General features: G+C 47.5%; 1 protein-coding gene across 1 annotated transcript in view; it reads left to right on the top strand.

Annotated features, from left to right (window-relative positions):
• LOC119437223 (bone morphogenetic protein 1) overlaps positions 1-20,381 on the top strand; it is a 572,373-nt gene that overhangs the window by 361,918 nt on the left and 190,074 nt on the right. The window contains exon 4 of the mRNA XM_037704269.2: positions 11,897-12,017. Coding sequence (XP_037560197.1) covers positions 11,897-12,017 — 121 coding nt within the window. The remainder of the gene's footprint in view (positions 1-11,896; positions 12,018-20,381) is intronic.

Here is a 20,381-nt window from a genome sequence, read left to right on the forward strand (position 1 = left end):
CCGCGCTCCCAGCCGGAGAGTCGACGTCTATCGCTCAAGTGCGCATACGCACATGGCAGTGCGGTGACGTCGCTCATAGTGACACGTGACTTCGAGAATTATTCAAGGCAATATCGGTTATTTGTTTAATCTGTTGCGTCAACACACGAATTAAGGTTTAGAGAACTAATGAAACATACAAACCGAATGTCTGCGTGTCTGTTTTACCTCGTACCGTATAGCAAGAGAGATGTACTTCCGTTTCGTCTAGCTGCTTGTTCTCACGTCGTGCAGTCGCGCGCGCAGGGAACAAAACTGTCATTTTCTGCCGTGTTCCAGCGCCGCGATCATGGTCCTTCATCCTCTCGCGCATGCCTCAGTGCTAGTGATTGTGGCACTGATTTATACCGCTAATCAGGTGTTCTCGTGCAGAGCGCGCAAAATCGTCTGCTGCGCGAAACGAGACAAACGCAACAACTCGCGCGCGAGACCGTCACCGGAAGTGCGCCACTCAGCAAGAACGCAAGAGAGAGAGAGAGAGAAAAGAAGAAGGCGGGGCCCGTGACGTATTCGTCACGCAATCCTCCGGCTCCGCGGTATGGGAGAACGCAGGGAAGGAACTTCGCTTGGGGAGGCTAGACGGGGCAAGTGGAGAGAGTGACTATATTAGGGGTGGCGCTCGCCTCTTGAAATCATGGTTGCAGCACTTCAAATATTTCTATCTCTGCTATAAATGAAGTATCATGAAAAATTATTGCGGTAGAACACTCCTTAAGCTGGAACCGCAAGGCGCGATTTTTGGCGCGATTGACGCGCGGCGGAGGGTCTTCGACGCACGCGCCCACGGAAATCGCGCAGCCGCGTGATGATGTTGGTAGTAGAAGAAAACACGTGCGTCACGCTGCCGCGCGCACGTCCGCCAATGAGAGCGCAGCACCATTAGTCACGTGACACGGAGCTTCCTCAAGCGCCACCAGATGATGTTGCCCTCCACGTATCTGCCCTCCACGCATCAAATTATTGAAAGGTATACAAAAATGCTAGATTAAAAAAAAAATAGAGGCGCTTCACACCAGTGGTGCGAAGACTGGGCAAACAGCGAAGCTGGCGACCCCACCTAGCTTTATCTCGGTTCGGCCGAGCTTTTGCGAGGTTATGCTTCGAGACGCGGTCACGTTTTGCACAAGATCATCCCGGAATCATCGACAGCTTAAGGAGCAGCGAACACTCGGTCATTAAAGTGTCTGGGCGTTTCTGGACGCTCAAACGCTTTTGCTCGGTTTCGCGGGCTCGTAACTCCGGATCTTATGCGAATCGCCAACGTTTCGACGCCGCTTCGGCGACGCGATACTCGGGATCGGACCGAAGTCGTCTCACTCGCTCTCGAGTAGCGGCGCGGTGGCTTTCGCGCCGCGCTTCCTCTTCTTCGGGAGTGACGTGCTTCTTCGGCTGCCCCAGTCTTCGCGGTGATGTGCTCGGCGCGGAGACGGCGGGGCTTTTGTGTCAGCCGCGGCGGCGACGCGGAGCTATATATCCCGTGGGTCAGTGCAGTGACGTCACGGCTTAGCTCCGCCTCTGCGCAGCCGCAGCAACCACTCCCCACGGCGCGGGGACGTCATGGCTCGGCAAAGCTAAGGCGAAGTGATGTGTCGCGCGCGATGACGTCACGGCTCACGCCGCTGTGGCGAGGCTCGGCGTGGTCGGCGCAGCTGGGGCGAAACGTTGCTGGGCGACGCATGGTGACGTCATCGCCAGGCGGAGGTGTTGCTGTGTACACTCGACAGACCATCCTCGAGCATAGCTTCGCTAGTTCACAAGGGTATGTGCCATTGCGCTTGGACCCTTTCTGCACTACCACAAGCATCGGCCCACATTTCGGCGTTACACCTGACGGCAAACGCCGAGGTTAAACAGCTTCGCTGTTAAAACAGGTATAGCATACCTGATTAAATCAAGCAGGCTAGGTGACTATTTGTCACCGCCCCGTTTCAAAGGGGATGCCATTAAATCATCATCCTCATCATCATTATTATCATCATCCTCGGTACTCCTCGGTGGGCGCTCCGGGCGGCGGCGGGGGTGCGCTTCGTGGCTTTGGTCGGAAACACACTGCTACTGTTTAAACATGCGAGCGCATCCAGGAGGAGGGGGAAATGATTATTCTGTAATTATCCATCTAGTGGACATGTCCATTTCGTCTGCTGCTGAAGTTCTGATTGGGTGAGCTTTGGGTAGCAGCGAGAAAACAAGCGCCCACAGCCAGTTTCCTTCTCGACGGTTCAGCTCCAGTCACTCAGCGGTGGCCGAAATGGACAGTCCACTAGGTGGACACTTACAAAATACCCCCAGCATTCATCATGGTCATGGCCACATTTACCAAGGCGTCCATCAGAACAGCGGTTGGATGTGAGACCTGAAGCGCAATGAAGCATGGAGTACGGCACGTCCGCGACGCGTTTGCATTCCCTGCGGGTGCCATCGCGCCAGCGGAGGCGCAGACATTCTTCCGCGCGCGCGTTTTCGGTCGTGAAAAACACGCCATGCGGTCCCAGCTTTAGTGGACAGATAACAACTAGCAGCTTATAACCAAAATTTGCTATGAGCACTGGTGAGGGGCCCTTTAAGCTGGTGAGTATTGTGTCTAGTTGGTAAAGCTACTGCTCAGCTTGTTTGTGCGACAACGGGACACCGCAAAGAAAGCCTGATAATTGCGATGTCTGATACGCACCTGGCCCAACGAAGAGGCTGCTTGCGGCTTGTTCGTTGGTGGTATTTGTAGAAAACTCGAGAGTTGATGCAAGCTGGAAATGGCTACCGGCAAAGCAGATTGGTGCCGCGATGCAGGCTTGAAAGGTTACTGAGCCGAAATGAACCTGAGTCTCGTCTCGGCCAAACAACCATCCGCGGCGCGCCGGACGCTGGCGTTGAAACTCACGGACTGCTGGCGTTGAAAAGAGCACAAGCAACCCTGTTTCAGCGCCAAGAGATGACAATCAAGTGTATGCATAGTGCCCTGTATCTGCCTTTTGAACGTCGCTATTGGAAATGACAAATAAAACTTCAGCGTACTAGAAGTTACAGCTTGAGTGAAATTGTGAACAAACATTAGGAAGAACTCGGAAGCAATATTTTTTGTAAATTGTTTGGGCAGTAGCTAGCGTATGTAATGCGGTCCTGTACAAAGGGTTGGGGGCCAGAGATCGCATTTTCTTTACTGTTTACTGGTTGCCCGGATGTTCTCGTTTGAACGCCCGGATAACGGCTCTGGCTTCTGGCTCAAGGTCACTTGAAGGTGGCCGACAACGGGAGCTGAACGCATTTCATGCTCACTAAAGTGATATCGAGCCACCCAACTATAGAAAAAATGAAACTTAGGACAACGAATGAATGTCGCGGATTTTGGCGACGGCGTTCGAAATAGCGCCAACCGCCAACACTCGAGCCGCCACCGTCTTGTCTCATTTCGCGCGTCCGTGTGCTGCTTTATACTGCATTCTTCGTTTCTACACGCGTATTTACGTGTTTCTGAAGAGCGGTCGATAAGACTCGTCATTCTCAGGCGCACAGTTTTTTTTTCCTCCTTTCTTTGCGCATGAACGCCGCATTTGTTTAACCACACGACCGTCTCTCTCTTTTGTTCAATACGTACACGCGCTCTCATTCGCACGCTTTCTTGTCCCTCGGTGTCTGGCGATTTTGTTTATTCAAACGTTTGCCAACGCTTGTCTCGCTGTAAGTTTTCTTCGCTTCGATTCGATATATCCGTCTCGTTCTGCGTGGCATGCACAATACATACACGAAAGACGCGGGGGCGCCTCCAGATTCGGCCTGGCTTCGACCGCGGCTTCCAAGTTTTGTTCAAGATCCTTTTGTCGATTCTATATACTGTTCGAAATCTGCAAAGTCAATAACGTCTCCGGCGTCTGTTGCGTTGTTCCCGTCACATATTTTTGGCGCAACTGTTGTTGTTGGTACATCCGCCGAAGAGCCGGGCCTTTTCTGTGCGAGACTCTCGGTGATCACGAAGCGTGGAAGGCACCGGGAGTATAAACAAAGTCTAGCGTCGGGTTTATCTATCCTCAGTGTCGTGTGGAACGGAAGTAAAATTCTGGCGTCGACTCGTCGAATGGAGCTTGAGGCAAAGCTAAAACTGAACTGCCGAATTGTTTTGCGTCGACGCATGTGTGTGAGCGATCTCTCCCTTAAAAATGTTCTTTCCTTCCAGCGGTGACCTTTTTCCTTAAAAACTCACCGCTACTCTGTTGTTGCTCATATTCCGCAGCAAAATCGTATTTCGCGATCCGGATCGTTCAATATAAGAGTTGGCACTTTTACTTGCCTGGCTTGTCAAGAGAAAAAAAAAGTGCGAATTTGCCTTCTGCAGCCCTCGCAGTGAGTGATGTCAAAAATATGGCAGCTATGACGTTACCTGGTTACTTCCGCTGCCAGCAGTATGGCAAAACAGGGACTTCGAGATTGATTTCAATTAATTGCTGGGGAGGTGCGATATGGACATGAAGAGGACTTAGCATTTTTTTTCTCGACAAACCAAGCAAGTGACGGTGCCAAGTGTTATATTGAACGATCGGGGCCTTAAAATGCGATCTTGGTGCTATATGTTTGAGCAAGAATAAAACAGCGTTAAGCACAAAGATATTTTCTTAAGAGAGAGAGATAGAGAGAAAGGAAAGGCATAGAGGTTAACCAGAGGTAGCTCCGGTTGGCTACCGAGCCAGAATAGGGGGATAAAAAAGAGAAACGTTCTGTAGGGAAGATTGCAAGTCATTGTATAGGGACCACGCGCCTTCTCTCCTCCAACGCTTTTGCGAACAACGCCACCTGTAACTGTGATTTCGTCCGTGGCAGGGGATGTAGACGACTGTCTGGAGGATAAATACTGGACTCGCTGCGTCATCAGCGTGTCTTGCTGTGGTGTTAAAAGTTGTACAGCTCTTAAGTGGCTGCGAACATTTAACAAAGCTGCTGCCCGCGCGGCTGCTGGAATGTTTACGAGCTCAAGATTCGCGAGGGAAATATTGAATGTAGCGCCAATAAAAATTCAGAGTGCGAATAAGGAGAAAGACAGGGACGTGGACCAGAAATGAAAGTCTGTTATTTTTTTTTTTTTACCCTGCACTGGGGAACAGGTGAGGAGGACGTAGAAGTATAAGAAGAAAGGAGAGAGAGAGGAACAGTGAGCAAATACGCACGATCACAGCCGGTCACGGTTACCGCAGACGATCACATCTTCCTGCAGAACCAAGCGCCAACAAGCGGGGGGACGCAGAAAAGCAGACAAACACCAGCGCTACTGGCAACTAACAACCATTTAATGAAGAAAAGCACTACATACTATACAGTCCACAGGTGAATGGAAGAGCATTGTAGTTAGCACCGTAGTGTTTCCTAAAAGAACCCCTCCAGATGGCGCTTCAATCACTCAACTACCTATAGGGGACAGGGTAAATGTAGCTGATGTGCTATTATTATTATTATTATTATTATTATTATTATTATTATTATTATTATTATTATTATTATTATTATTATTATTAATAGCAGTATGATAGTATTCATGCCACTGCGGCCGCATTAAGATGGCCCGTAATGCAAAAACGCTCGTGTTCAGCGCTTTGAGAAAACACCAAGTGCTGCGAATTTATCCGGAGCCTTCCCCGACGGCGCCTCTTCTGTCCACATGAAACCACACCAATAAATCATTGTTCTAAACAAAATGTGATATAATAATTGCATTCAAAGCCAGAATCACATGTTGATTCTGGCTTTGAAACTTCCGTCGGTAGCAAAACCAAACGTATATTGAACAGAAAGCGTGTTCGTTCATCCATAATATTCTTATTACCGGCGCTAATCGATGCTAAGGTATGAGCAATAAAGAGCGAACGGACGGCACGCTTGTCGCAGTTTGATCCCCTAAGCATGCTGCTCTCCGCTGTCGACGACAGTCCTGTCAAACCTCGCGTATACCGAAATGGGGGTGACGTGTTTAAACGGCGGCGATGGACGTTTTAATCACGCTGTCAGCACGAACCGAGCCTTCTCCCACGAGATCGGTGCCGTATCGGCGGAACCGCCATTTATGAGTGGCAATGAAATAATGCGAGATACTGTCGGTGTGAAAGGCAAAAAAGGAGGGGGGTGCGTGGAAAGGAGAAGGGAGAAGTGAACGTATATACGTCATAAAGTGTGTGTGCGAGAGGGCTCGGTTCGCTCATTTCGCGGCGCTTGAATCGCGTCAGTCCTACCCACGATTTCTAGAGATTGGCGTTTTCGGTTTCGCTCGGTATACGTGTGAGATCCATCGTGCTGTATGTTGCCAGCTACGGCGATTGAATATTTCTGCGAGTCTTAAAAGTTCTTCGCCGCTTAGCTTAGAAGTACCGGATTATTGAAGAGCATGTACGCAATGAGGAAACGACGTGAAGGTGTTTTGCAAGCGCGAATTCACATATTTTTAGTTCGCCACCACAAACCTAAAAAAAAAAACAGTGTGGGAGTAATATCTTACCTACGATCTTATTAACTACAATCCACACATGAACGCCTTAAACTAACTGCCTTAGACATGATGTTGCAGCTGCGGAATTGAAGCGCTCTAGTGCGCGAGCACGTATGCTTAGTTGACTCCAACCCATTTTAGCGATATTCGTACACAAGATCTGCCGCACAAAGCACTGTGCTTCACGTGTTCTTTTTTTTATTGTCGCAGTGCGTGATATTTAAGAGAAATAAGTAGAACGTCGATGTATTTGGCCATATGTTTGCAGTCGGACTTCTCAAACCTATAGAGAGAAAGCGTTTAATGGAAGCTGTCACATTTCTCTCTCGGATGTACCTAATAAGTGCACAGGCTTTCAGTGCACTCGCTGGCTTCATTTCCGGGATCTAAACGTGTCCACTTAAGTGAATAGTTTTTCTAATTCCCACCAGAGCGAATAATGTCCCACCAAAAAAAAATCAAATAACTTCGTTGCCGTTCTACTGCAGTGTCTTAAAATCTAACTTTTCGTTATTCGTACAAAAGGTCACTGACAAATGTCAAAAAACAAGAAGTTTGGCGTTTCGAGATCTGTACAAGTCCCTCGTCAAGCCAAGAACAAGACAGTGGGAACAAGTGACCTTTAAAGATCGCGAAAAGTCAATCTGTGTTTTCTCTCATTAGTCAGTGACGTGTTGTATTCCTAATGCTTGACCCGCCGTGGTTGCTCAGCGCGGTTATGGTGTTGGGCTGCGGAGCACGAGGTCGCCGTATCGAATCCCGGCCACGGTGGTCGCATTTCGATGGGGGCGAAATGCAGAAAACACCCGGATACTTATATTTAGGTGCACATTAAAGAACCCCAGGTGGCCCAAATTAATAATAATCAGATGGTGGTTTTGGCACGCAAAAGCCCATGATTTAATTTTTATTCCTAATGCTTTTACATGACCACATGGCGTTCCGTCGAATTCTTGATGAACTCTTCCTTTGAAACACGCGTGTTGCGTACGTATGCGTGTCTCGGTATCGAAATTTCGGGCCCGCATCCGTCCTCTTTCTACCTCACCTCATTTTACGTGTGCGCGCCTAGACCTGAGAACATGTCGTATCAATGGGAAGCTCATCTCATGTCATCCGGGGAGCTTTTCTTTCGGAGCTGCAACAATGATATATATAAAGCGTGTTTGTTCACGGATTGGGCCCGCATGTTTCACGGTAGCTGGCTGGCAGCTCCGTAATACAGAGCCCTGATCGAATCCATGATGAACCTGCTGATTCCTGGACCGGCGCTCAGGCGGGTAGCGACGAAATACGACCCGCATGTACTCTAGGAGAAACTGCTATATCAGGTTGAACGCGCGCGACCATACGGATGATAATTACGATGCGATCGTTTCTTTTGCTCACGCCGCAGCGGGCGTCAGCCGTACTCAAGCTCATTGTTATCGAGTGCACTGTACGTGACAGCAACAACAGCAACAACAACAAAGTCCTAGTAGTAGTAGTAGTAGTAGTAGTAGTAGTAGTAGTAGTAGTAGTAGTAGTAGTAGTAGTAGCACTATATTAGTAGTATATGTGTCACTGAGCAACAAAAAGACTCTACTATACTTCTACTAACTGTAGGCTGTTGATGCAATGTCCACCCAAAGAGAGTAAGAGTCATGAGAGTACAGGGAATGGTGGAGCGAAGTTGGCACGACGAGTGCGACAAATTTAGGGCAAACGACGTCTATTAGGTATAGCTAGATTCATTTCGCCTGCAGTGGCTGAGGCAGACTTTTTGACACCAGCGTTCATCCCAGTGACAAATCGCTTGGTTTCACAGACCCTGGTGCACAAACACACAGGGTTTCTGTTTCGCATCAGCGAAGAAAAAGTTTAAACGGGTAGCGAGTTTGTAACCTGTTCGGGTAATGAACGCCTGGGAAGACGCGCTGTTGTTCGATTTTGAGCGTATTGTCCTCTGCCAGGCCTAGAACCTGGTCGTCCAGGACAACGAGAGCGTTTGCCTGTGCACCTGAGGAACGTGTAGCAGAAGTAGTACGTGACTATTGTTGAAGCAAGGTCATCTAAATTATAAACGAGTTGGCGAGTTACTGTGGCCGAAGAGGTGGGCGGTGATGTGGGTTGCACAGAAGCACTATAGCCAAATTGGCGCTGGAAGAGGGTGGCAAGAGAAGCGGACAGTATTTTGTGACATTTTTCACTTTATGTTATATATGGCTGGACAGTACCGATAAGAGAACAGAAATGCTTAACGCTGCTTAGCCAATGCGCGTATATGCTCGTATGCAGTTGAATTTTGCGTATGATATACTTCAACCTGACTAACTTGTCGTTGAGTATGGTGTAGGAGTGTGTATCCATGGTGGCCGGATGCAGAACTCTGATTCATTTTTGTATTCCGGGGCAAACTCCCACGAGTTTCGAGCCTATACATAAGCCTTCTCGTTTACCGAAAATGCGACAGAACGAAATGTAGAATTGAGGGAACACTACATAGAACGTGCAGCGCTTCGCTAAGGCGCGCCCGGAAGTCGAATGGATCACTTTAGTGCATACTGTTACGTACGCTTAGTGGCCGATGTGGGCGTATACGACATCCCCCTTTATGGGCCGAAGGCGGATGATGCCCCCCTCCCCTCTTTATCCCCGTCGAGTGATTGATTCGCCGCGTGCGACGTGGCTTGGGAACAGACTAAGCCACCATCGTGGAAGGACTTCTTAGAAATCAAGTAAAAGAGGAAAGAAAAGCGAAGGCTATTTTACCATTCGCGCCAAGTCAGTCAAGTCACTTGTTTTTGTTTTCTTGCTGGCATTACTGTTTTCTTTATTCGTAACCTTTTGCTCACGCGTGAGCTCGCTTGTATAGTGCACGCCTAGATCGGTAGGTTTATAGAATTCGCGCGCTAAGGCTTGAGAGGGAGGCCTTCAAAGCCGCGCAGGTTCGCGTGGCAGTCACGGCATACTGCATAGGCCGCCCACCAGCGCACGGTCCGGTGGATTAACTTGAGCCGTGGTTCAGTGACAAGTTTCTTCATTTTCTTTCGTTCTCGCTTTTTTTTTTTCTAAGCCCGCTCACATACGCGCTGGCGCTCGCCCCCCTGTCCGGTAGCGCACTTCATCATTTACTGTCTCTGGCGCCCTCCTTTACTTCCGCCCTATCGGAACGGGTTGTGTCTATGTTCCGCTGGTGCAATCCCTAGCAAGCTGTTTATGTACATTGAAGAGGGATAACGGCACTGCCCGAGCGCTAAAACCGCGCGCGACCGGCCGGTTGTTAACAAAATAACGAGTTCAGGACGGCACTGTAAAATACAGTCATAAGAAACAGCTTCTCTATAGAGGCAATTTGATCCATTTCTGTAGTCGTTTTCGTCCTTTTTTAATCTCATTAGCTGCTTCTTTGTTCTTGAGCTAAACGCTCGACGAAGCTTCCGTATCGCTATTTATCCTTTTCTCTTCAATACATGGTCATCTATATTTTTTTCTTTCTTTTTTCATCACCGAGAACTATAATCGGCTCTACACGCTAACTTTTGTCGAACGGGTGCCTTGTATTTGTGCATGCGCTCGTTGCTCCGATTGAACGGCATAGCGCAATTGGCAATTAGGCGCGGCCTAAAGCGACATTGGGAGTCGCTGAACAGTAAGTGCTTTGTTATGACCCTGCGCGCGCAGATTTCGTGACGAGAGAGGTTTAACTGTGCTTTTTGTTTTGTTTTGTTTTGCTAGTGCAGAGCGTCCTCTTAGTGCGCTGGCGAGCCTCGAATGAGCGTTACACGCGTGGGTCGTCTCAGTTCACCCTGTGCAGAAAAAAAAAATGTTGATGCTTGTGCGAGAGGCCACGTGCCTAACGCCGGAGAGCGGCCGAGCTTTCGTGCATAAAGTTTCAGTGGAGCGTGGGACCATTCAGCCCTGGGAAAAGGGCGCGCGAGTGTATGCTGCCAACAAGAGTAGCGGCCGCTGCGGCCAGTATATAGGTATTCCTTCTTTCTTTCCTTCTTTCTTCTCTGGCCTACGTGGGGCCCCACTAATAGTCACTTCGACAGCGGTGGCGTCGGCCTTTTTTGTCCTGGGCTGTAATTTTGTGCATATATAGTATTAAACCTTCTTGCTTTCTGCTTTGCTCATTTTTATCTCTAATAATACACCCGCCGATACACTTTTTGCTTTTGTATCGGAACGATATGACCCGCCGTGGTTGCTCAGTGGCTATGGTGTTGGGCTGCCGAGCACGAGGTCGCGGGATCGAATCCCGGCCACAGCGGCCGCATTTCGATGGGGGCGAAATGCGAAAACACCCGTGTACTTAGATTTAGGTGCACGTTGAAGAACCCCAGGTGGTCCAAATTTCCGGAGTCCCCCGCTATGGCGTGCCTCATAATCAGAACTGGTTTTGGCACGTAAAACCCCATAATCTTTTTTGGAACGATATGAACGCGGGAGTTTCCTCTCCCTGGTCCTAGGGATGCGGATCCAAACAGAAACCTAAGAGAAATAAGGTGTATACGGGGGGCTCCTCACCAGCACGTATATAGTAGCAATGTACTAGCGACAGTTGCGGATTCGTTGACGACAGCGAAGAACTGTCTTTGCGAGAGGAACGGATGGCACACACCTCCTCGAGTTTCAATTGGTGTAACATGAGAGCAGATACACCCGTATCACGCTTCCGCTTGCATGGCGAGAGGGTCGCGGACATCGTTTCACACTGGCGCCCATAGATACGCGGCAGCCTGAACGTCAAATGCGTTTCGACTATTCGTGCCATATGAATGTCCTCTCGTCAGCGGTACATTTGTCACATTCTTCCGCCCTTGAATTTTCGCTTCCAGCTCTGAACACAACTTCTCTGCACGTGCGTGGTCAGTGTGAGAATATGTGCGTGTTGCGCGCCGCAATTCGCTCGCATAATTTTTATCCCATCTTTATACGAACACGGAGAAAGCATGTCGCTAGACCGCGCTTACAAGGCTTCGTGCAGCCTCGCAAAGGCTGCTCGAAGCAAACGCAGATCTTTGACTGACGACGCACAAACGCAGCGTTGCTTGTGCCCGTGGACACGACACAAGCGCGTGGAAATTTATCGCACCTTCGCAGTCCAGCGGTGCATAAAGCCTTGAAATAGCGTTAATATAAATCACGACGAGGGCCGAAGAACAAACACAAAATGGGTGTATTGTTGCTCTCTTGCATTGCAGTGAACGAAACGGCAGCGCGAATTGGAACTAGCGCATGGCGCTCATCCCACAGGTTTTCTTGCACTGTGTGATCGGAAATCCGGACGCTGTTGTTTGCAACCATTACGTTCCATTGGCGAATAACTGCCATAGTGTTGAAGTGGTTCCGCTGTGTTGGACTACTCGTAGCTGCGACTGACGTGACGTGTTGCTTGCTCTCTGTGCGACGCAGGGGACCACCGAGCGCTGTTCAAGCAAGCGATGCGCCACTGGGAGAACCACACGTGCATCAAGTTCGTGGAGCGTGGCCCCGAACACCAGCACTACATCGTCTTCACTGAGAGGCCCTGCGGGTGAGTTCCATGGGGACTTACTGCTGCTGGAGCACTTATCCTTCAAGGCGGGGCCATAGATGTCTGTCTGTCTGTCTGTCTGTCTGTCTGTCTGTCTGTCTGTCTGTCTGTCTGTCTGTCTGTCTGTCTGTCTGTCTGTCTGTCTGTCTGTCTGTCTGTCTGTCTGTCTGTCTGTCTGTCTGTCTGTCTGTCTGTCTGTCTGTCTGTCTGTCTGTCTGTCTGTCTGTCTGTCTGTCTGTCTGTCTGTCTGTCTGTCGTCTGTCTGTCTGTCTGTCTGTCTGTCTGTCTGTCTGTCTGTCTGTCTGTCTGTCTGTCTGTCTGTCTGTCTGTCTGTCTGTCTGTCTGTCTGTCTGTCTGTCTGTCTGTCTGTCTGTCTGTCTGTCTGTCTGTCGGTCTGTTTGTCTGTCTGTCTGTCTGTCTGTCTGTCTGTCTGTCTGTCTGTCTGTGTGTCTGTCTGTCTGTCTGTCTGTCTGTCTGTCTGTCTGTCGGTCTGTCGGTCTGTCTGTCTGTCTGTCTGTCTGTCTGTCTGTCTGTCTGTCTGTCTGTCACTCACTCACTCACTTACTCACTCACTCACTCACTCACTCACTCAGTCGCTCACTGCGTTGTGTCTAACTAAGGGGGACAACAGTGCATGTGTAAGGCAAGTCTGACTGCGCTTTCTCAAAATTGGTGCTAGTTTCGAAATTCATTCCAAGTCGAAGTGCCTTGTGAAATCACTGGCTTCAATTCGAGCAGTGTATTATGTGCGCTAAAGAAATTATTTAAAAGTTAATTAGTGAAATTTTGTTCATTAGTCAATTATGCGCATTGATTTCCAGTGTAGGTAATGTATGTGCCTCATAATCAGAACTGGTTTTGGCACGTAAAACCACAAAAAAGTAGGTAATGTATGCATCTCCGGGTATTCCAGTCCAATAAGTAGATTTGAGCTAAATGCCCTCAGGCGGTTCTTACAAATTTTGTTAATGTTGAAATGAAACACCCGGTATATAAAGTGTGCATCGCTCGCATACAGGTGACAGCACCAAAAGATGGAGAACTGTGCGTGTACGTCTCATGCGAAGAACTGTAAGAACTACGCGCGTAGGTTTCATGCAATTTCCTCAGGGAACATTTTAACGCAATAGCGTTAAGGGCCCCGTGTCGCAGAAAATCCGGCGTTGGTGTCGGCGTTGATGCCGGCGTCCGTGACGGAGAAAATCATGCCGAACCACCCCAACCGCGCAGGCCCTCCGCGTGGCGCCAAGGTGTTAGTGCAGGAGAAAATCATCCCGAACCACCCCGACCACGCAGGCCCTCCGCATGGTGCAAGGTGTTAGTGAACAAAAATTGAATTTCTCACAGTGAAATCCGTCAGAAAAATGGTAAAGTACGACTTAACCACAACCTACAGACATGGTGGTGTCGGACTGTTATTTGAATGTACGAGAAAACATAATTCTGTTACGAGGACACTAAACACAAACCCCTTTTGCCAGCATTCCTACCATACCAACAGCGGCACGCTCGGGTATGCTACTTGCGAAAATCTTATCCAGATGGCGCTCGCATCCTCGTCAGGTCAAACTGGGACTTGGCCTGCCTAATGCGTTTTGGACACGCGCGAGCGTCGGGGCAGTAGCAAACAATTAATAAAATAATAAAAAAGGTCCTAGGGCTTTCACATTTTAATATAAGACGATATAGTGCCTCTGGAAAAACATCTTCCCAGCAATGCATTTCTGTTTAAAAGTGAAGCCGACTTTAAGGGGATCGGTGTAAGCTTGGTCTTTGTAAGCTGGCTTTCCCACGTTCTGTGTTGCAGTGAAATCGACTCAAAGAAAAATGCGATGCGAATGGGTCCCGATAACGCTATCGCGTTCCACTCTTAAATGCGAAGCTTAAGCGCCCGCCCTCCAATTTTTTTATCTCAATTGTAATTCAAAGTTATTTGCCTCATTCCTCGATGCGGGAACGAAGGGAGGACAGATCATATGTAGGCGTATAAATGACAAATAGTGAGAGAGTGAGAGAGGGATATAAGAAATTTAGGGATGTTAACCAGTCAAGAGTCCGGTTCATGTAAAAGAAATGCGTAAAAAAGTATTACCCCCAATACCAAGCATGCTAGGCTTACCATGATGAGATCAAGACACATTGTGCGCGTGGTCTGAATTTTTTAGCGTGCTTCGTCTCAACTCTCAATTATAGTTTTACCTTTCAGCGCAGCGCGGTCCTGACCTGAATCACGTAGCTTTCCTATTTGCACTTTAGTTGCCTGGTTACCATGTGCGATTGTTACTTATGTATACTCTGTATACGTGTGTTCTATGTGCAGGGTGTTCAAAATTAGGCTTTATGGTTTTCTTAAAATTATGCACTGGGAGGCGCGCGAAGACCACCTGTGCAAATAAGTTATGTCGCCAGAGGGGGCACAAAGTGAGATGATAATTATCGCTGTCAGCAGCCCAATTAACTAAAATTGAATAATTAACTTTTTGTTGACTGCAGTAAGTGGGTATGTTTGTATTGAAAAGTTAGAGGCAGTCGTGTTTCTACAAAGTATCAGTTGTAATAATTCTTCTAGCATGTCTGTGCTCCGGAATCCGACTCCAAATTTTAATCGTCGTTCGAATGATTACGCATGCAAGAGAGTTAGGATAGCCGCAAAGTTCCTCCCTGACGTGACGCTGCTGTTGCGTGCGCCGTTTAGTCTGACAACGGGGCGGAGGCATTGGCAAAAATAACTGTCCCCCTTCCCCTCTCGGCTGGCGAAATAAAAAGTCGAAGAACGCAGAACCACTGTCGTAACACGTGACTGCACAGCCTGTAATGATGGCGGCAGCTTTAGTCACTTTATGTAGTACATTCCTGTGTTTCTTTTCAGTTTTCGTGTTTTCCTTTTTGAAAATTACCGAAGGTACTAATTTTATCCCGCGTGGAAGAAAGAAAAGAAATGCTAGCGCTAAAACAACGCAACGCCATCTTCGGATGACACGCAAATAATGTACTATAAATCTGGTCTAACTAAATTTTATCATTCAGAGGTTGCGCTCGACAGCTATACACAGATGTATGACAGCGCCATGACATTGTATAGCACCGGACATTTATACCCTGCCGATCTTGAAGCCGTTCTCAGAAAAACTTAAGTGGTAATTTGGCACACATCATTTTGCCGATGGTATTGCTTTTCTTTTGCACTGGACGAAAAGTAAATCAATCCGATATTGATTCTGCGACGAGGCCAAGTTGCTTTTTCCGCCCTTAGCAAACTGTATGAAGCGTTTCTAATTACGTCGAGCAGCGAACGAACCTTCTACAGCATACAAGACCTTTGATATAAAATGTAAAGGTCTTTAACAATGTTCAGGCTGGAACGCAGTCGAGTACGCGATTTATTTTGATGTTTTGAAATACTAGAAACACGAGTTCGTTGACACAAGCAGAACCTCGCTCGCTGGGTACCCTTCGTTAGAGAAGATGAAGCTGCAGCAAATTTGAAACTTGAGCGACTCGCGGTGAACAACCAATATCTAGTGTCCAGCTTTCTATGAATCGCTAAAGATACAACGGTATTTTCGTTTGCCCCATATAGTGGGCATAGATGTCTCGTTTTGGAGTGCCACATCAATATCGCTGAGCGAAGCTTCCAGTAACGCACACATTCACTTTACGCTAAAGTTCGTCCATGAGCAAGCGCTATATATCGGACAAATTTGGCGGGCGCAATTCCTTGCAACTAAACTGTTTTTCTTTTTTCTTCTTTTTTTTTCTCTTTCAGTAATGTGCACCGACTTACAACATTCGCACGGACTCACGCACGAATGAATAAAGACTATAGCGCCCATAATATCGAAATTAACAAGGCAAAAAATGCAGCAGACATTGACGTCGAAAACAGCTGTTTTCTTTTATTATCTAACACTCTGGGAGCATAACTGAACAGCTGAATAAGCAGACATTTACTCATGAGGCATGCATTGTCTCATGAGACACAATGCAGTATCGAAGACACAGACAGAATGCAGTATTGACGTCTCTAAAGTATACGGTTAGGTAATGATCAAGAGAAATGGTGCGGTCAGTTGCCTAGTGTTTCTTATCTTCTTCATGTAGTAGTAAATATTTATCAATAAGGCATTGGGGAACAATCTGTGTAGATGCGCATATAGTACAACGTACGCAAAATCTCAGGTGGTTATCGAAGTGACCTAAAAGTTGCGGCCACCTCGCGAGCCGAAATATACTATTCCGTGATCGTGAGCGCAGAGGGGGGCGAGCAGATTACGAAATACCTCTCTTGGGTGAACAACTGGAATGGCACTTCTTCTGGTACGAATTGTGACCAATATACAGACTTCCCTGTGAACAGCGCCGTAACACATGTGTTACGGCAACTGCAGATACGTTATATACCAGGGGCCGTATTCTAGATAACATCAATTTCGGATGACGTCACTCTTAATGCATGTCGATTGGCTAAACTGGTGACAGGATGCCCGTCACTATAATTGAAGGGTTGCGCTGGTTTACGTCACACAAAAGCGGAAGCATATCCCCGAAGTGATCAACCAAAAAAGTACAAACCTAGTCGGGGGGTGGGGGGGGGGGGGCACGTTTCAAGCTACAATCTCGTAGATCTTGTATATCGTGCCAGTAGAGACCCACTGGTTAAACAGCACTGGGCTATCAAAAGATAGCGTCCTAGCGCCCCAACCCCCGTTTTCTTTTTTTTCTTTTTTCCTCCGATACAACTAACTTATGCGCTGGCAAATTTGAGCAGTGACACCTCTTCCCTGTGACAATCGAGCAGTTCTCTCTGCAATCGAGCAATCTCCCTCTACTACCTTCTTATCGTTTTAGCTTCCCCCTTCATCAGTATAGGGTAGCAAACCGGATTTCTGTTCTTATGAACCTTCCTGCCTTTCTTCTTTCATTTGCTTCCTCTTTGGGACAATGAAGGGATAGCTACAGGGGCGGAGCTTCAGCACATGCGTTACTGCCCCAAGTACTCTGGCAGAGTTCGATAGCGCTTTCTGTTTTGGTTTCTTGGCGCACATAATGCATCAGCGTAGCTTGCTAGCTTCAACGGTGTCGCATTTTTCAAAACGCAAAAGAGCCAAGCACAAAAAGAAAAAAAGAAAATATGAATTCGAAGGTAACCGAAGGTGAGTGGCGTAATTTTATGCCTTATGTTGATTACAAGTGCTGGAGTAACCCGCCGTGGTGGCTTATCGCGACTATGACGTTGCGATGCTAAGCACGAGGTCGAGGGATCAACTCATAACCACATCCTGGTTTTCACGCGTAAAACACTACACTTTAATTTTCAAATTAAATTAGTGCTGAAGTGAATAAGATGTCCATGCTTTCTGTTCCCCATAGCTTCAACAAATGCAGATGAAGCTGTGGGAGTATTTTCAGAAGCGCTGTCGTGAGTGCGTTTCGACGCCGTTTAGCCTTCCCTTCATTGCCAAAGAAAGTAGTCCACATGTCTTACGCGCATGCGCGCGATTGTTCCTAAGAAGCTGCCAATAAATCGATCAGCACCGCACATTCGATAGTGCGCGGTCGTGGTACGTTTCTTTCTTTTTTTTTCTTTTTCGAAGCTGTCAACAAAAAAGAAAAAGAGAATAAGAAGAAAAAGGAGAGAGACTTACAAATTGGCCACAGTGATGCGCAGCAGGTCGAACACGAGTTCCACACTGTTCCGCAGCTAAAGTAATGACGAGAGAGCTCAGCCACAGCACTACATCGCGCCGAACAAGTGAAATAAAAGACAACAGCAAAGATAACAATGCGAGTCGGGAAAAAGGAGTGACACTAAAAGTGAACAATGCGCTCAGTGCTTGGCTCTTTAAAAGACGTCATCCAGGTCGATGTGAACCAGTAATGAGGTGGTCGTTGCCGCCATTCTCAGTACCGATTTCTCGCCATGGACGAGTCCATGGACCGGGGTATGCGCCGAAGAGAAAACAAGAGTGAAGCTTGGCCGACTTCGTGTCGTTCGTTAAGTTCGAAGCATCAGCATGACCGGTGCAAATGGAGTAATATAAGAAAAGGACGGCCTCGGTGCGCCATGGCTCCAAAAATTGCCAGCGCTTTCGTTTGCGTTTGTGTCGCGGCGGCAGGGATTTCGCGAATTGGAGGTTTTAAGCTAGCACAAATGACGTCGTTAAGTCGCGCAGTCGCATTTTTAACCCCAACTGATTTTTCGAAGTTAAAATTAATGGTCAATAATGTGCGCCTTTTGTGTAGAATGTACAGTGCAGGGTTTTACATTTGGGCAGAATACGAACGTTTGGCTGCACCTCAAAAGAAGATTGGAACACCTGGTTTGCAACATCCTAAGCATGTGTGTGTGTGTGTGTGTGTGTGCAATAGTTGGCGTGCATGCTTTGTGTGGCGAGCTGTACTGCATTTCTCTTCGGACTGTGACACTCCCACAGACCTACTCGGGACGGCGGCGCAAACGAGCAGCGACATGGCCAATTAGAGCTAAATGCAGCACTACAGCATCGTAAACTTACGTGTTCAGAGCTTCGGTCGTCGTGACGTATGTGTAGTTATGTACATATTTATTTATGCGCTAGCCGGTGTAGAGGGAACTTCGCATTAGCGTCAGTTCCTGAAAGCAACAGACTTAATTGAGTGCCCGACTATAGAAATTTTCTGCCACCTCCAGAACACGGGCATAATTTGAACCTGCGTGCTCTCTCAATCTCTCTCTATCTGTATATCTTTCACTCGGTCTTCCCACGTGTAGGGTAGTAAACTGGACTAAACATAGTTAAACTACCTGCCTCATTTTTCTTCCTTATCTGCGCCTTTATCTCGCATTAGCTCTGTGCTATGTCAAGCAGGAACGCGGAACAACGTGTGCATCCAAGCACCGACATTGCACGAGTAGTTGTCAGATACTGTGTGCTCCATTGCGGGTATCTTTTCCTTTCTTTTTTTGACACTGTATTCTGGCTTCTGGGTTTGTATGACCTCGAATGCAATGTGAGACTGGCGCGGTCAGTACTGGTCTGACGCTTAGGTTAGGAGTGGTAGCAAATGTTGTGGCATTCGTCAAGGCGCATGTCCCAAGCCTGGTGACGGAATGAACGTGATCGAAACTTGGACCTAATTGGAGTCGACTTGGCATATTGCGCAGCAGCGCAAGGGTAAAACCCGTCACGAAAGAAAGCGCAAGACTACAGCGTTGGCAGCGCTTTTGTTTTTGTGCTCCGTACTTTCGTGTCGCAGACTTGTGCTACCTCTTAAACCGAAGGGAATTTCAAGATGGAAAGAAATGGATTAAAGCTTTTAACGTTTTTATGGGAGAGCCAAACGCTGTCTGGCCTAATAAAACGCGGAGTTCTGGCTTAAATACGAAATCAATAATTTGACTTGGTTTCGCCAGAAGCTGCACACTTTCTAAGAGGGGGGGCTCTGATTTCGTATCTCCCTAATGCAGTTCATGCCTTACCCAAATATGTTTGACAGGTTCTAGTTTCGTTTATTTCCGCAGTATTTTCCGTCCCATCGGATTGGGGCAGAGTCTGGGAAAGCCTAGATGACGAATCATATACACAAAATACCTCATTTTACTACCTCATTTACACGTTTCCTAGAGCGGAGAAGTCCACGCTTTAGATAAAGTATGTCGTAAACCGCGGGGTCGATGCGAGAGAATTCCGGCGTCGATGAGTAAGACACTTTTTTAATATTCGTACGCCCTTCATTATTTAACTTTGTCCCGCAAACCATAATCGTCATCCATCTTGTATTGCCTTTACTTAAACGGACACTAAAGAGCGGTGCTAAATAATGTTATATTGGCAAAGTATTCCTTCAAAACTACATGTTCGTTCATGCTGCTGGCGAAAAAGGTGTTACTGTGGGTAACGAAAGCGAAACTTGACCTTATGTCAAAATGTGTGCAAAAAACCTCGACACATCGGGAACTTTATTGTTGGGCACTTTTAGTGTTGATTTTTTTTATTGCGATTGCGATTTTTATTGCGATATTGTTGATTTTTTTTATGCTTTGCCTTATAGCAGGCACATTGTAGTATTTAGAAAGGTAAAAAAATAAATAAAAAACATGTCTGACGGTGGGCTCGAACCAGGGTCGTCCAACATTGCTGAAAAGTTAAATTTTCAAGCCGTTTTGTAATCTTAGCCAGCAAAACGGTACAACACTGTTGTTCACATATAGAGGCTTGAAATCCGCATACTAGGCTGCGTGCTGCGGAAATATTCAGCTTTGTCTCGGATACCATGGTTTGTAAATTTTTGACCCCGACTGTATGTAACCCGGCGGTACCCCTTCTTATGTCGGAGTGGTGTATGTGAAAGCGGTCTTCCAATCACCTATAGATGGAAACTGGA

This window comes from Dermacentor silvarum, chromosome 1, assembly GCF_013339745.2.
Source record: "Dermacentor silvarum isolate Dsil-2018 chromosome 1, BIME_Dsil_1.4, whole genome shotgun sequence".
NCBI lineage: Eukaryota > Metazoa > Arthropoda > Arachnida > Ixodida > Ixodidae > Dermacentor > Dermacentor silvarum.